This window comes from Chionomys nivalis, chromosome 5 (assembly GCF_950005125.1).
Source record: "Chionomys nivalis chromosome 5, mChiNiv1.1, whole genome shotgun sequence".
Lineage (NCBI taxonomy): Eukaryota > Metazoa > Chordata > Mammalia > Rodentia > Cricetidae > Chionomys > Chionomys nivalis.
Genome location: NC_080090.1, coordinates 80,932,245 through 80,949,284, shown reverse-complemented (window position 1 = coordinate 80,949,284; position 17,040 = coordinate 80,932,245). Strand labels below are relative to the sequence as shown.

The 17,040-nt window shown below is 37.4% G+C and overlaps 1 protein-coding gene across 1 annotated transcript in view; it reads right to left on the bottom strand.

Annotated features, from left to right (window-relative positions):
- The window catches only part of Ptprc (protein tyrosine phosphatase receptor type C), a 110,893-nt gene that overhangs the window by 39,244 nt on the left and 54,609 nt on the right, over window positions 1-17,040 (bottom strand). The window contains exons 4-10 of the mRNA XM_057770215.1: window positions 16,288-16,359; window positions 14,886-14,909; window positions 12,870-13,082; window positions 11,509-11,646; window positions 10,458-10,592; window positions 6,937-7,059; window positions 360-515 (exon numbers count right to left, since the gene is read on the bottom strand). Coding sequence (XP_057626198.1) covers window positions 360-515; window positions 6,937-7,059; window positions 10,458-10,592; window positions 11,509-11,646; window positions 12,870-13,082; window positions 14,886-14,909; window positions 16,288-16,359 — 861 coding nt within the window. The remainder of the gene's footprint in view (window positions 1-359; window positions 516-6,936; window positions 7,060-10,457; window positions 10,593-11,508; window positions 11,647-12,869; window positions 13,083-14,885; window positions 14,910-16,287; window positions 16,360-17,040) is intronic.

Here is a 17,040-nt window from a genome sequence, read left to right as displayed (position 1 = left end):
AGGATTTATCCCTACTGCATGTACTGGCTTTTGGGGATCCTATTTTCCTTGGATGTATACCTTGCTCAGCCTAGATATAGTAGGGAGGGCCTTGGACCTTCCCCAAAGCAATGTGCCTTACCCTCTCTGTGGATTAGATGGGGGTGGGGTGGGAGGGTGTGTGGAGAAAATGGGAGTAGGGAAGGGAGTGGGGAACTTGTATTGGTATTTTTTAAAAAAATCTAATAAATTTAATTTTGTTAGATGCCAACAAACTTGCCAAGCTGATGTATTTCTCTGAATTTCACTGAATTGTACATGAAAATGGGATTTGTTGTTCTTTACCATTCATGGAAGCAAACTTAAAGCAAAGCACTTACGAGCTGCTTTTGTCTGAAAGAAGCATTGCACAGCACTCCCATTGCGTTCCACCCTGCCGTTGACATAGGCATGGAGCGACACTTCATAGTATGTATAAGGTTTCAGCTGGATCACTTCTGCGTGTCTCTCAGTCCCTTCCATTTTTTCACATTTTTCTAAAATTAAAAAGAAAAAAAAAGAATTTAGTAAGATTCTGGAAGCCAGGATCCCTATGCATAGAACTCGATTTTTACATTATATCATTCCAAGGAGACTCCAAATATTGAGTGAATTTATATATGAAGACAAGTGCCGCATGTTGTCTCTCACCTGTGTTCCCAGCTCCAAATCTTTAGATGTGAGTTTGTGACCTGGAGTAATTGCAGAAACGAGGAAAACACAGAGGAACTGGGGAGGGGATCTAGAGAGGGACAGCAGGATAGAGGTGATATGAAATGGGACATGAGAGACGTGAAGGGAGCTTTAATGGGGAAGGGAGGACAACACAGAAAAGGAGAAAGACACAGGAAAGAGGGAAGGGGACATGAACCACTAAGGATTCTTGAAGAAGACATTTATTATTATCATTATTTTCTGTAGTAGGGAGCTGCGGGCCTGCTTTTCGTCCTGCCCGGCTCCTGCACGGCTAGCTTTACACCAGAAATAACAACACACAGATTGTATTCATTTAAACACTGCTTGGCCCATTTCTGTTCATGTATGTAGCACCCCAAGGTGCGCTTACCGGGAAGATTCTAGCCTACGTCCATCCTGGGTCAGAGCTTCATCGTGTCTGCTCTGGAGAGGAGAGCATGTCGTCTGTCTCTCAGAGGGGCTGCCCTGCATCTGAGCTCACTTCCTCTTCCTCCCAGCATTCTATTCTGTCTACTCCACCCACCTAAGGGGTAGCCTATCAAATGGGCCAAGGCAGTTTGTTTATTGACAAATGACCTTCCTGCATCAATTTTCTATTTACCCATATGTGGGAAATATGTTGAAGGAATGATCCTATTGCTAATGACACCACATAATTTGTTGTGTCCTGTGAATGAGGGAAGACTTGGTGAGGAGTCAGAGCACGTAAGCTAGAATTGACCTGGAAACCTCCTTTCTGAGGACTAGCTTTCCTAATACCAGAAGATGACAGGCAAGCCACTGAGGGAGGACAACAATCAATCCTGTGACATCTAGGAATCACAACAATGACCAACACACCAGGGCATGCCTAAGGGCGCAACAGTGGCTCTCATATCTCGGCAGTACTCAGTTGCTGTCTAATTGGACTTAAGACCTGCTTCACAGGAGAAAAATTATCCTAGTACTGTAAACATAGTCAGCTACATGTGGTTAGGAATTGGCCACAGAATCTAGGGGAACACTATCACTGGTGCTTCGCTAAACCAGCATTCTGCCTAACTGAATTCTAAATATGTATTGTTATACTAAGGTAAGTGTAGCTTTTAGCCATCATCAAAGAAACTTATTTTGTGCAGAAAGAGCCCATTACAGAAAACCACAACTTGTCAAATAGCAGAAAACACCTGACTGCAGAGTGCTCAGCTCCAGTTAATGCATCAACAACACATCTCCTGCACCTTAGACTCAGGGGATATCAAGGAAGAGGAGGAACAAAAAGACTGTAAAAGCCAGAGGGCCAAGAAGTCTGTCATGTAATTGTGTCCTCTAGCTAGGACAGGAAACCTACACTGATGAGATTTCAACAACATAGCTACCTGAAGAGACCCAAACAATCCGACAACAGTTGACATCCAAACCCAGATGGGGGAAACTTCACTGGGCCCAACCTTAAAGGAAGAGTTACAAGGTATTAACAACTGTTGAGATCAGGATAACCCATCTTCCCTAGGATGATCCTTTTGATTAATTATTTGAAAGCAAGTCATCTGCAGGCAACCCTGAATGGACTCAGTGGGCTGTATTTTTATGTTTATTCATTTATGTGTATATGAAGCGACAAATAAATAAGAGGACAGTGTGAAATTTGAAGAGAAGACCAGAAGTATAGAAGGGAGGAAAGGGAGGAAAATGAGGGAAACTGTCTGTGTGCTTTAATTATATATACATATATATGTAAATATATATGAGAAAGCAGTACAAACAATATTGAAATTTCATTGAATAAATTCAATCATTCTGACAATCTCAAAGCATCCAACATTATAATTACATATCATTAATGCATATTCAATTAACTTAGACATATTTGTGGAGATTTTCTCTTCTGGCACAAGATGGACCCCAGTGAACACTACAAAACCTTCCGTTGTTTTCATCACAGATTTTCTGATACTTAACTCTGACCTTAGAACATCAACGGGAACTACTGCTACTGCCTTTCAGGAGAGAAGCCCTTAAATCACCAATAATGAGGCTTACTGTTTCACATTATTTTAAGGCTATAGGAATTCATGGGGTCATGAGAATGAGGGAAGACTTGATTACGATAGCTGAAATCTGGACTTTGCAAGGAAAGATGGGTTAAACTGAAAGGATTGAAAGAGAAAAACTAGGTATCTGGGGGCGGGGGAGAGCCTAATCCCTGGACTGTGCATGATCTACAAGCATGTTGCTGTTGAGTTGCACTGCCACAAAACATTAGAAATGAAAAAAGGGATGTTTTGTGCTTATGGGCAAACATAACTAGCATAGAAGATGTTGGCTATATAGATGAAGAGGAGAAGTCAAGACTTAGATATACCATAGGGCATAGCTTGAAGAGCTAGTACATGTTAAATGAGAAATCATTGGCACAAGTTGACATTTTAAGTAGAAAAAAAATATAGCAAAGAAATTATAAGCAGCATATTATCAGACAGAAGTTACAATGATAACAATAACATCAAAAAGTGATCAAAGACTCTGTACATGTGACAGTCACTGTTTATGTGATGAATGAGTTAATTGATTTAACCCTCACCATAGTTACAAAGTTGGTATTTACCCCATCATTGGATTTTATAGAAAAAAAATTGTTTATTTATCTATTAAAGATTTCTGCCTTCTCCCCGCCACCACCTCCCATTTCCCTCCCCCTCCCCCATCAAGTCCCCCTCCCTCATCATCCCTAAGAATAATCCAGGTTCCCTGCCCTGTGGGAAGTCCAAGAAAAATTAACCTTAAGAAATTAAAGACTTAAAGTTCTTATCAAATAGATCCTTCACTTTCTTGGTTAGAATTATCCCAAGATATTTTATGCTATTTGTGGCTATCGTGAAAGGTGATGCTTCTCTGATTTCCCTTTCTGTTTCCTTATCCTTTGTGTATAGGAGAGCAACTGATTTTTTGGAGTTGATCTTGTATCCTGCCATGCTACTAAAGGTGTTTATCAGCTGTAGGAGTTCTTTGGTGGAGTTTTGGGGGTCGCTTATGTACACTATCATATCATCTGCAAATAATGAAAGTTTAACTTCTTCCTTTCCAATTCGAACCTCTTTGATCCCCTTATGTTGTCTTATTGCTATTGCTAGAACTTCAAGCACTATACTGAACAACTACTGCTTTTCCTGTCTCTGCAGCTGGACACTGGACACTAAAGGACAATCCAGTCTCAGACTGTGTTAGCTAATCTAATAATTGTTATTCACATCCTCTTGATTCTCTTCTGGTAAAGAACCCTCACTAACACATTCCACAGTACTTTACATGAACACTCTTGGTTGCTTCATGAACCCAAATACTTTCAGGTCTCAGAGGAACAAACTGTGTGAAACAGAAGAATATCACTGGGTGGTGGCGGTGCAGGACTTTAATCCCAGTACTCGGGAGGCAGAGACAGAGGCAGGCAGATCTCTCAGTTTTAGGCCAGCCAGATCTACAGAAACTAGTTCCAGGACAGGTTCCAAAGCTACAGAGAAACCCTATCTTGGAAAACAAAAAACAAAAACAAAAAGCAAAAAGCAAAACTGGAAACACCTAGAAAGATAGGGATTTTTTTCGTCAGTGTTTTATATTTATTTTATACAGACTAACACAAGGAATGAACTGATAATTTCCAGACTTGATCTCTAAAGGTGTCTTCATGGGCATTATTTCAAACAGTGTAGACGTGGGTGTCCCAACAGGATTATCAAAAACATACAGATATCCAAGGGACATTGCAATGTCAAAAGAGACAAATAAAAAGTCATATTTAAAGGATATACACAATGATTCCTAACATCATCATAGTTTCTTTTCTTTTTTTTCTTTCTTTTTTTTTGTGGGGGGAGGATTTTCGAGACAGGGTTTCTCTGTAGTTTTTGGTGCCTGTCCTGGTACTAGCTCTTGTAGACCAGGCTAGTTTCAAAATGTTTTTAATAGCTCTTTAAAAACAATCCTTTAAATGCACAAAGTTGAAAATGTGTCTTCCTTAATGACTGGGGGCGGAGGTCTTCTTGTCACGTGGTGCTGTTAAGTTGAAGACACAAACTTGAAGCTCCTCAAGATAAAACATATGGTAGATATGGTAAAAACATGAATGCAACAAGGTCAGGAAGCTCACCTGAAGTTGCTGAAAAATCATCTAAAATTGTGTTAATCTGATTTTCATCATACAAACAGCTCTCTTGAGATATTAGACTATTATCAAAAATTCTTGAAGGAGGACATAAAAAAATTCACCAGATATCCCAAGAGAAATAAATAATGGATATATCCTCTTTTATTTTCTAACTTTTGGATTTACTGAAACAGTTACATATTGAAATTTTGAGATAAAATGTGAACTTTGATTTAAAGGAATTCGTTTCAAAGATTTAAACCTGTGAATTCTGAATGGGGCTTTTCTCCTGGACTAGTGTACACAGTTGATAGGATTGAATGATGCTATGATCCTGCCAAGTCTCCTTGGTAGATAAGCTGGATGCTGATCTCCCTGCAGTACACCTTAGAGATGAGTGAGGAAACAGAGGCCAAGCAGCAACCTTGGGTTGCAGGCAACTCATTTTAACTGCAGTTGGACCAGAGACCAGCTTCAATAGATCTTTAAGATGGTCTCGACACCATCCAGAGTGGACTCTCAATTAACTTACTAGTGCAAAGTTTGGGAGAATGAAAGATACATTATCATCCAAGTTCCCTTCATTCCCCTTGAACCATGTGCAAGCATTATGCTTGGACAGCGTATATTTAAGTGACAATAAAAAGGCCTTATACTGACTGCAGACAAGCAAAACTCTTCCAACTTAATAATTCATCCTGTCCGTTACCCTGATTATTCAATTCAGTACAAATACAGATTTTTTCAGACAATGCAGAATTCAAATAAGCCACATACACGTGTAATTCTACCAAATACTATCACACAAACAGTGCAATAGAGAATTTATCAAACTAAGAATGAAGCAAACTAGAATAGTAGAAGAATCCTAAAAGAAGAAAGAAACTCCAACAGTGCATTCCTGAAGAAGCCACGCAGAAAAGTCCATAAAACACATGTCTGATGAAGCAGAGGACATAAGGAGCCCTCTGTTTTATCTTCTTAGAATCTCTATTTCTCTTGTCTTTTTCAATCATATCAGATTCTCAAATGCACCATTTATATTTCTTCCCCATAACACTTTGGCTAAGGCCGGGCGATGGTGGCGCACGCCTTTAATCCCAGCACTCGGGAGGCAGAGGCAGGCAGATCTCTGTGAGTTCGAGACCAGCCTGGTTTACAGGGCTATTTCCAGGACAGGAACCAAAGCCACAGAGAAACCCTGTCTCGAAAAACCAAAAAAAAAAAAAAAAAAAAAAAAACAAAACCAAAAAAAAAAAAAAAAACCACTTTGGCTAAGGACAACATGCCTCTTAACTTCCTTTTAGTCATTGGATTATTATGACTTCAAGAATAGGGAAAAAATGCTATCAAAACATACGAGTATACAAAAATGTTCTTTTAGTTTTCAAATTTTGTAACTTATATCTGGTTTCCTCCAGCCAAACCCAGAGAGGACCCAATGAGTGCTCTGTTCATTGCAACCTCAGTGCAGAGGTAAAGGACTGTCCAATGTTCAGGCTTCCCTGAGAGGCGGGAATTGTCCATGTTGCTTTCTATAAATGTTCTAGGCATTTGGTCTTCTCCAGGAGATAACTGTTCATTTAAGCAAACTGATCTAAAGCTAGTCATGCCAAATTTTGGGGACTCCATCAATTCTGAAGCAGACTAATTAAGGACTATAAGTGACCCAAGTTCCCACTTTCAGTGGCTAAATGGGATGGTGATCATTTGTTTTCACACAATATTGTATGTCTGCATTTTTCTGTGTGTTTATCCAGGAGCTTCAGTGGGGAGTTCAAAATAGTGCAGACCAATTACATAGAATTTGCAGGATGTATTATATATTATTTTTCAGAATTTTTTCGTTCCCTGGGTTCTCAAATGTCAAGATTAAAGTTAAGAAAGATTAAGAAAAATATGCAAGTGTTAGAAATATTTTTGATTTTTGCTACATCTGAAGCAGGAAAGTCATTTGTGAATAACAGTTCTGAAACAGATCACAGAAATCTCACCATTCACATAAAAGCCCTGCAGCCCCCAGGCTAAAACCATAGTCCCAGCATTTAAAAAATCTTGATTTTTTTTCCTTTGTGGGAATTACATTTTTACAAAATTACCTGAACTGGTCTTATTGGAACACAAATAATATCCATCGAGAAAAGTTGCAGGGTGATCCCAGATAACTAATGTTTTGTTCTCAGTTACATTCTCACAAAAAACGCTCCTGGGTTTCTCTGGAACTGTTAAAAAAGAAAGAAAAAGAAAAAGTTACAATGCAAAAATAAGTCACTGAAAAAAATAGTATTTATATAACAAGATGGAATCACTAACAGCCATCTTTTGACTGATTGTGAATTAATAAAATCTCAGTGAAGTAGTGTGGTAGAATGGTCTGTATTTTAAATATTTTAAATAAAGGATGATTGGCCAGTAGCAAGGCAGGAAGTATAGGCAGGACAACCAGACAGGAAGTAGAGGCAGGTCAATGAGAACAAGAGAATTCTGGAATGAGGAAGCCCATTCCTCTGCAGTCCTGATCCATCCACAGAAGAAGCAAGATGTGATTGCCTCACTGAAAAAGGTACCGAGCCATGTGGCTAACACAGATAAGAATAATGGGCTAATATAAGTTATAAGAGTTAATAAGAAGCCTGAGCTAATGGGTCAATCAGTTTATAGTTAATGTAGACCTCTGTGTGATTTTCTTTGGGACTTAACAATTGTAAGAACCAGACAGAACAAGGATGGGGCAGGACAAAAAACTAAGACAACAGTGAAATCTTTAGATTTCTACTGTATTCTTTAGATAGGGTTTCTTTCATAGAGTCTATTTTGTTCCAATACAGCAGTAGGAAATCTAGTATCCCACTGATTTGAAAGAATACCTGATAATATTCTCTTCTCATGGATGTTACTGTTAAGATATTTTGGTATTTTAAGACATTGTTGAGCGAAATCATTCAAACAAAATCAATGATACTTGCTTAAGGTGTAGCTTGATCAATTATGAATGTATGCATCCATGTGCTACTATCACAATACAGAACCTATCTATTGCCCTTCTATGTCCCTTAACAGTCAAAATGAGCCCCCTTGAGATACCACATCTTCTATTTACTTTCTACTGCTATAGATTGAATGTAACTTTGTTTTTATTATACATAAATAGAATTAAACAGTAATATTTTCACAAATTATATTGGTTTTAATATAGCACTTGGATTTTTTAGCACATCATAAATATGCCTTTTTAGTCATCAGTAAGGCTATGACTTGGATGTTGAATGTCACAAATGTCTTGGTGGGATGTTGGAGAGGTAAGACCTAGTGCAAAATCTTTGGGCCATTAGAAACACACCCTCAAATGATATCAAGGGTCCCCATCCTTCCTTTTTCTTTTTCCTTATTGATACACGAGATGAGTAGTTCCCTTCAGGATACATCCCTACCATTCATTGTCATCTGGTGTCCCTGTGAGGGACCCAGTACCACAGAGTCATCCAGCCCTGGTCCAAAATTTCCAAACTCTGGATCTAAATGAATATTTTCTTTATGTGGTGACTATCTCACTATAGCAGGGAAAGATAAGCAATACTCTTCATTAACTTGTGCCATAATTTCTCTATTACTAAACACTTGGTGACTGTTTGAGCTTTTTCCAAGACTTGATACGTGTGCACACATCCACTTTCTCTTGCAGATATAGTCTTTCTTCCATGTTGGGTGAATTGCTATATTCTCATCTATAGTATTGCCAGTCTTTTGTTAGTGGATATGTATACAATCTCCATCTGGTTTTGACTTTAATTTTCCAGATGGCTAATGAGGTCAAGCAGTTTTCCATGGACTCGGTCATCATTTGTATATCTTTTGCTAAAAGCACAGTCAATATGCTTCCCTGTATTTCAATTGGAATATTTGGTGTCTTGTTTTGTAACTGAAAGGTTTTTCCTATATATTTTGGGAAATTGTCCATGTCAAATATAAACAAATCATGTCTACTTTCCCACAGTACACAATTTATATGCTATTTTCTTCAATCACTTCAAAGAGATGGAGTATTATTCAACTATAAAGTCAAATTTACAGATTATTTTATGATTCTTGCTTTTTTCTAAGAAAATACAAATAGTATCTCACATGGTTTTGATTAGGTACTTCATAACTTTAGCTTTTAGAGCAATGGAACATTTGTATGTGTTGAGATCCAATGGCAGATGGCCATTTGATATACTTGCTCTATAGGGATACTAAAACAGTTAACTGACATGACTTGTATTTTATTAAATACAAACATTTTTTTAAAGATTCCACATTATGTTACACTGATTTTAAAAAGTTGGGTTTATCTTAGTTTATTTACTTACTTGTATAACTTTGTCCATGTTAGTGTCCATGTGTGTGTGTGTTCGTGTTTGTGTCCATGTGTGTGTGCATGTGCGTGTGCATACCTTCTATCATAAGCATCCTGTGAACAAACTCAGATCTTCAGGCTTGGCAGCAAGCACCTTTACCCACTGAACAATCTGCCTGGCCTCACTCTAAGTTTTTAATACCCAACATGATACTAAACTTGTCTGGCTACCTTGCATCTTTCTTTGCTCTTGGTATAGTTAATGTTAGTTTGGAAAAATAAGAGACTTGGATTTGGACATCCCCTTCGGCCTCAGCTACGAAACAAAGTAGAGTTGTGTTAGTATAATACCAGGTAATCATAATGCACTTTGTTATTGTTCTGGTTGTTTTCAACAACAGGATTGCATGCATCGCAAGCAAGCCTTCCCACACTGTGCAGGTCTCACTCTTCAACCTGTCATCATCCTACTTCAACCTTCCAAGCAGCTAAGCTGGGATATCTACCATCATACCTAGCTTTCTGCTTCTCTCTCTCTTTTTCTTTACCACCATTCCTCTCTCCTACCTTCTCTCCCCCCCTCTCCCCCTACTTTCTCCCTTTCCTACTGCTTCTCTTCTCCTTTTCCTCTACTGATATATACAAATCATTTTTCTAGAAATGTCTCTCCTGTTTGTGAGCAATATCTTTTGTCTTCATCATAGTTGATTATTCATTAATCACCATAAAAATTAATATTTACCAGCAAATTTTACATTTAATTGGGATTTTCTCTTCTCTCTTTCCAAATGCTGTTAATTTCAGAACCCCTTTCCATTTGTTAAATTTTATGTTGTTATTAATTATGATGCCAAAAATTTGGTAGCCACAGTTTCCATCTCATATTCAGCACTTAGATTTGCCTGAATTATACTGGTCAATTTGTTTACTTCACTCTTCTGTCAGAAGCAGGACATGACTGAGAGAGATGCATAAGAATACAGACTGAAGCGTGTTCTAAGAGGGAGGGCTAAGGAAATGAAGAAAGCAGGAATGATCTATGTCAATCATTTCAACCCTTTCCAGCACTCTTGCAATATGTACAATTAGAACAATAGAAAAAAAAACAACTTTAGGTTTGTATAATTTATTTTTAAATTCACCTTAAAATTCATTTAAATTTTTTCTTCTATGATATGCTTTCTGTAACTCTATACCATTATTTTCTGTGATTCCCCAAATAATGTAAGCCCAAATAAGAAAGAGAAATTCTGTTTATCTTATAAATGTAAGTAATATACTCACTCCCCAAATCGGTCTCCACAGTTTTATTTTCTTGGGAAAGTATCACATTGTTATAGAGGACTTCTGCAGCACATGTGTAATATGTTTGGGGATCAAGATCGAGTAACAAAATATTTTGAGAATTTCCTTGAGAATCTGCAAGAAATAAGTATTGCACATGAGTATAGGCAATGACACATAGTGTATGGCTTTCTTTCCTGACACCATATTTTTTAAGAATTACTGTTGGGGTGAAGCCTCTGCTAATGGTGGAATAATAAGCTCAACATCTTGCAAATAGCAATGCTAACTCAACTTTGTTGAGAAATCAGGACAACACCTCACTGAGACTTTGCTTAAGAAGTTTTACATTTTTAAAATTGATAGCTCATAATATACTTGTATCTGCTTTGGACACGATGTTTGAAGCATAGCCTAGGAACTTCTCATTGACATGATGATGACAATCAGGGCCATACATTTCTTTTCTGCCTCTTCTGCCTCTGTATGTGTGCACAGAGGGGTACGTACATCTCTCTGCCTTGCCAAGTGTGTCCTAGCAAGTGGCTTGATGCCAAGATGGAACAGATTCCATCTCACTGAATTCAAATATTTCTAAAAAGAAACTCTGCTTCATTAGGAACCCAAATTCCTTCCTAGAAGCACTTGTTTTCCTTGTCACCTCCATATTTTTGAACTTGCAAATGATTTTCATTGATGAGAGTCGGAGAACGTAACCTCTGGATTTATATAATACCATGCTTCCTTTCTACATATATGGACATCATCATTCTTTTATAATTTCTTCATCTTATCATCCTTTTAATGATGTCTGGCATATAGCAGTAATCAAGAAAATTCTATTAATTAATTTTTAATTTTTTCAATAGTTACCATCCATGGTTGTTGGGTTTTTTTTTTCTATTTCGTGAATTTGTTTGAGTGACAGATACTGGAGTTATTGTATTCTAATTTACCACAGACCACTGAGGGTCAGGAGAGGACAAGCGTATATATAGAAAGAACATTTAAACCATGCGTGATGATAGAATTTCTCTACTCGGTACCTTACCTGCAGTATCATTACAGTGAAATTTGTATGTAATTTTTGTGCCGTCACAGGCAGAGGGTTCTGTTTTCCACTCCAAGCAAATTGTAGTATTAGCTTTTATTTGTTCTGTGCAGTCATGCAGGGTAAACCTCTCAGGTCCTATCAAGAAAACAGAGAAGTGTCCTTAGGTTACACCTCTGGTGTGAAGATGTGGTACCTCACGACTATAGACTCTGAAATCACACTCATGAAGTCCAGTTTTGAAAGCATGAGGTTGCATTGGGAGAAGCCTAATAACTCCCTGGGCTTGGTGCTCCTTGATTATTTAGTTCACAATCCTAATTTTTAATTTTTTCTTTGTCTCAGTTGACACCTAATTCTACAAATTTGCATACTATATGGTGTTTGGATATATCTATACAATACATATTTCCCAATTACAGACAGTCTATCACCTCAGACATTTGCCATTCACTAGGGAAGACAGCATATTTTTCGTACCTCATATTTTTATAGAAATATGTGCTGTTTTTAAATAGAATCCACACCGCTTTTATAAATGAAACTCAAGGAAAAAATAGATAAAATAGCTGATTCTTTTTCCCATTTGAAAAAAAAATTCTTTGAGGTTTTGATACTTGTTTGTTGGTCTGTTTTGAGTTTTTGGAGATACGGTCTCGTCTTGTAGCTCAGGCTAGCTTAGAACGCACTATACTAGTCCAGGCTGACTTTGAACAGAAACTGACCTTCCACATGCTGGAATTACAACTGTGCTATTAACATAACTAGAACTCTCCCTTTGTTTTTTTTTCAAAAATGTTAGATGTTTAAGTTTGTTCTTTTCCCTGAAATATGTAAGAAACTTCTGGCAAGGCGAGTGGAGAGGGACAAAAAGAACATTTTGAATTTAAAAAGAAAACCCAGAAATCTCAAGTTTAATTATTTCACAAAATAGGCTGTTCATAATTTAAAGCAGCCCCTTTTTGTTGTTTGTGTGTGTGCTTGTTTTTGTTATTTGTTTGTTTTGTTTTGAGAAAGGGTTTCTCTGTATAGCCCTGGAACTTGCTCTGTAGACTAAACTGGCCAGGAACTCAGATCCACCTGTCTCTGCCTCCCTAGTGCTGGGATTAAAAGTTGCTCCACCAGTGCCCACTAGGAACCTTTCTGTTAAGGAAACAAGACAGGCAGGTGATGCTTCTAAAGAGTAAGTATGTAATTCTTCATACTCTCCAGGGTTCTCAGCAATGAACTCATTCTTATCAATGCTGACTTGCTTTCTCTTGGCTCTTTTCTCTAACCGCATTAGCCCCCAGGCACACCATAACACACACATGAAATCACACTGTTGTTCTAAATACAGATAGAAAGAAATTGATATTCACCTGGTGGTACATCTAATTCTATAATTTTAGCTGGAGTACATGAGCCATCAGATACACTGACAGTTTTCTTTGAACATTCTTGTAGATATTTAAGCTCTTTACAATCCACAGTTGCACATACATTTTGGGGGGGATTGTCATATTCTAGCTTTGCATCAAAAGACTTATTACTGGTATAGTTGTAATGAACAGCAATGTTCCCAAATTCATCATCTGGAAAAAAAAAGAAAATTAGTATTATCACTATTCAGAATGAATGAGAATACATTGGATAAGAATGCCTTAACATACACTTTTGTGCAGAGAAAGATCTGCAAAAGAGTGAATTTATTAAGTATGCAACAAACAGAAGTAAAAGAATGATTGGCAAATATCAGATAAAAGCAGCAGATAAGACACCAAAATATCACCAAATCAGGTTATAGACTTTGACACAATATCCTCAGAAATATGTAAGATATAAGAAAAGTATCACGTGCCCCATGCCATCATTACATAATTCCTTTTCTGATGAAGGTCCCAGTTTATGCTGAGATGACTGTTGGATTGACATCTGTCTTGCCTAGTAAACTGTAAAGTCCATGAGAACAAAAACTAGTCTATTTTAATCTCCATCATCAGTTCATGTCCATGATTATATATCTATCTGTTATTAGCAAGAATTCAATAATTACTTGTTGAATTAACTGACAGACAAGTTTATCTGGTTATGAACGCATATGCAAAAAAAACTTTCTGGATTTATAACTACTCTTGTTTTTTAAAATGTCTTTTTCAATCATTTAGTTCTCCCATCATGAATTATTCAGAGAAGAAAAGTTCTCACTCATTGCATTACATATATTATATTATTATGCATAATAATAAATTCTTCATAAAACCTTTTGGCTAGTGTCAACAATTTCTATTGCCTGGTAAAAATTTCTTTTAAACAACTATTAATTTTGATATATATTTTAAAATTGTTTTCTGTGTATATGTGTGTTTGTGTGTATGTGTACATGTATGAGTGTTCATCTGTGCTTGTATGTGAAGGAGTGAGCATACACATGGGTGCATTAGCATGGAGACTAGAGATTGACATCAGGCATCTTCCTCTATTTCCTTTGATTTAATTTTATGGGTCTTTCTCTGATGGAGCAAGAGTATCAGGCCTGCAGACCCAAGGATCATCTTACCTCCACCCAGCAATAGAATTGCAGGCACCTACCTGCTACCAAGCTCACCTTTTAACATGGGTATTGGGGATCAGAGTTCACCTCACAGTGGTTGCGTGGCAAGCACTTTACCCTCATCTTTGTAGCCCCTATTTACTTGTTTTTATTTTACAAAACTATGTGCCCTTTGTCTTAAACACTAGGAGTACAAAGACAAATCAAATGAAATTGGTTTTTAGAAAGGCAAAGTATTAAACCGAGATGGACACAGACTGAAACAAGAGTTAAGCAAAGACATAAAAATAAGATGAGACAGGATAGAAGATCAAAAAGAGAGACATCTATTCAGATTGGAGGACAGGAAGAATTCCAGATGATTTGGATTGAATTTTTCAAGTATGAGCAAGGTGTCAGAAAACAAATGAAGGAACCAAAACGAAGAGATATGGAAGGGCTCCAAAGGCAGAAGAAGAAAATCAGGGAATATACAGTCAGGAGTAAAGATACATGCAGCACCATATGACTCAAGGCAAGAGTATAAGTGAGGAGGTGGTCATGCAGAGGGAGAGGAAAGGGACTTGAACTTCAGACATCATGATAAAGAAACAAACCAATGGAGGTTGACTCTGAGTGAATGGGGGCATAACTGCAGTGCTGAGTTTCAAGCAGATATGGAAGGGTAACATTGGCCATGAAGAAGAACCACAAGGAGAGGAAGAACATGAACAGTAGTGACTCACTATATAGAGCTGACCATGAGAAATAGAAATAGTGCACTAAGTTTGAAAGTTTGGAAGAGATAAATGACTGAAATTATGTTCCCAAGTGACAGAGGCTGTCTTTGGGTTCACAAACTTACCACAAGTTTTGGGTATAGTAGTAGCTGTAATAGAGATGAAAAAAAAAAAAAAAAGACAAATCATTGACATGTTATTTTAGAAAGTGCTCTGTTCAACTTTGAGAATCTGCTTCATAGACTTTCTGTAAACTGGAAAGTCTACCTGCTTAGGCTTAATGCATAATGCAATTTGCTTAATATCTTATGTTCACCTCAGATATGCAAATGTTATAAACTAATGAGATAACTGTAAATCACCTTAATTAACATATATAATAAACACAACTGTGACAGTTATTATATGTAGACTTTTGGGTACAGATCTGATGCCAGCATGGGACAGGACCAAATCTAAAAATTGCCAACATATTCTAAGTCTTCATTCACTTCATTGGTCTCAAACTGCATTGCCATAGTTATAGCTCTTGTAAAGCAATGCTCTGTTTTTATTTTTCCTTTACATCAGATGATATTAATAAAGACCGGTTTGCTCCCAGGTTTAACCTCTGTATGCTTCCCACACCCAAGATCCAGGGTAGCTAATTGATCCCACAGAAATGACCTTCTATTAATCCTTGTATTAATATATGCATTTAACTCAGAGATTTTCAACCTTCCTAAAGCTATGATCCTTAATACTGTTCTTCATGTTGTAGTGCCTCCAACCATAAACTTATTTTTGTTGCTACTTCACAACTGTAATTTTGCTACTGTTATGAATCATAATGTAAATATTTAATATTTCTGATGGTCTTAGGTGACTCCTGTAAAAGTTTCCTTTAACCTCCAGGATGAGAACCACTGATTTAACTGAAAAAGTGGGAGTCTGAGTCTTTGGAAACAAAAGGACTTCTGCTAATCTTCTCAAAATTGGAAGAATCTGGGGATCATGGCGAACTTGCCATCACTGGCTTCATGATCCTAGGCAATGTCAGTGCCACAGATCTTCCAGGAGGTGTTTCACCTTCATCTTTATGCCTCTCAGTAACTGACTGAAAACGGCATCCGTCCCCTACCTCCTCTCAATGGAAAGGGTAGAGGCTTTGATAAAATTACTCATCGTATACTATAAATGCTCCCCAAAGAAATTAAGTTCTCACAGACTTGGCTTTTGTTTCTGTGGGTTCTCATAAATGCCACAGCTCTTGGGAGGCATGGCAGCGACACTAGAGCCTACTGGTCCTAGCTACTTGGCTATTGCTTATGTGGGTTCTCATAAATGCCACAGCTCTTCGTAGGTATGGCAGTGATGCTATAGGTTCGTGGTCCCAGCTACAAATGTGCTACACCAGTGTCTAGATTCTGGTCCATGACCAGAATTTCACAAAGAAGACAGCCTGAAGTAGAGAAAACCAGAGAGCCTGTGAGGACATGCCCAACAGTGGCAGAGGTGTGCCTGTGTGACTGGAGGTAAGGTTGTCACCTATTGTACTGCTTGCTGTGACAGTGCTTGCAAGGTCCTGAGTGGATGGTGCAGTGGCTGTAAGGTTGGCACCTGCAAGGAAATGAACAAAAGGATAAACGTTAATGAGTTTATTATCTTGAAGCTTGAGGAAAAGCTCTTTCCTGAAGATAATTTGCTGAGTGATTCTTTCCTCATTTGAATTGATACTTTCCAAAACAGCAAAGTGAGTCAAAAATTGATATATGAATTGGTTCAGAAAACACACATTTCAAGTAATTGTTAATATTTTATTACAACTTAAAGAGCAAGTTATTTACTCCTTCGTATAATTCTTACCTGAAAAACAATTTTCCAATTTTCCTCAAACTCGTATTTTCTATTGAATTACAGCTTTCCTTATTTTAGATACAAATTAGACTAATTAGACCTGTGGAATGTATAATCTTCAAATCAATTTTATGAAATGAGTTTATTAGGGTCACTTTCATGAAAAGGAAAGTGAGTTACTTGTCCCAAATTATCTAGAAAACTGAGGCAGTTGTATTGGATTCCAGATCTACAGGCCATTAATGAATATTATCCACTTCTTTGTCATGAACTTTACAATAATAAAAGTAAAACTGCACTTATCCCCTAAAAGCTTCCTCAGAAGGTTCTTTTGCCTAATTTCTTATCGAGATGATTTTTTTATAGATGGGAAATCTGAAAATAGAATCAGGAGTAAAATAAGAGCTACATTCAAGTTTGGAGCCTCCGTAGCCTAAAACATAT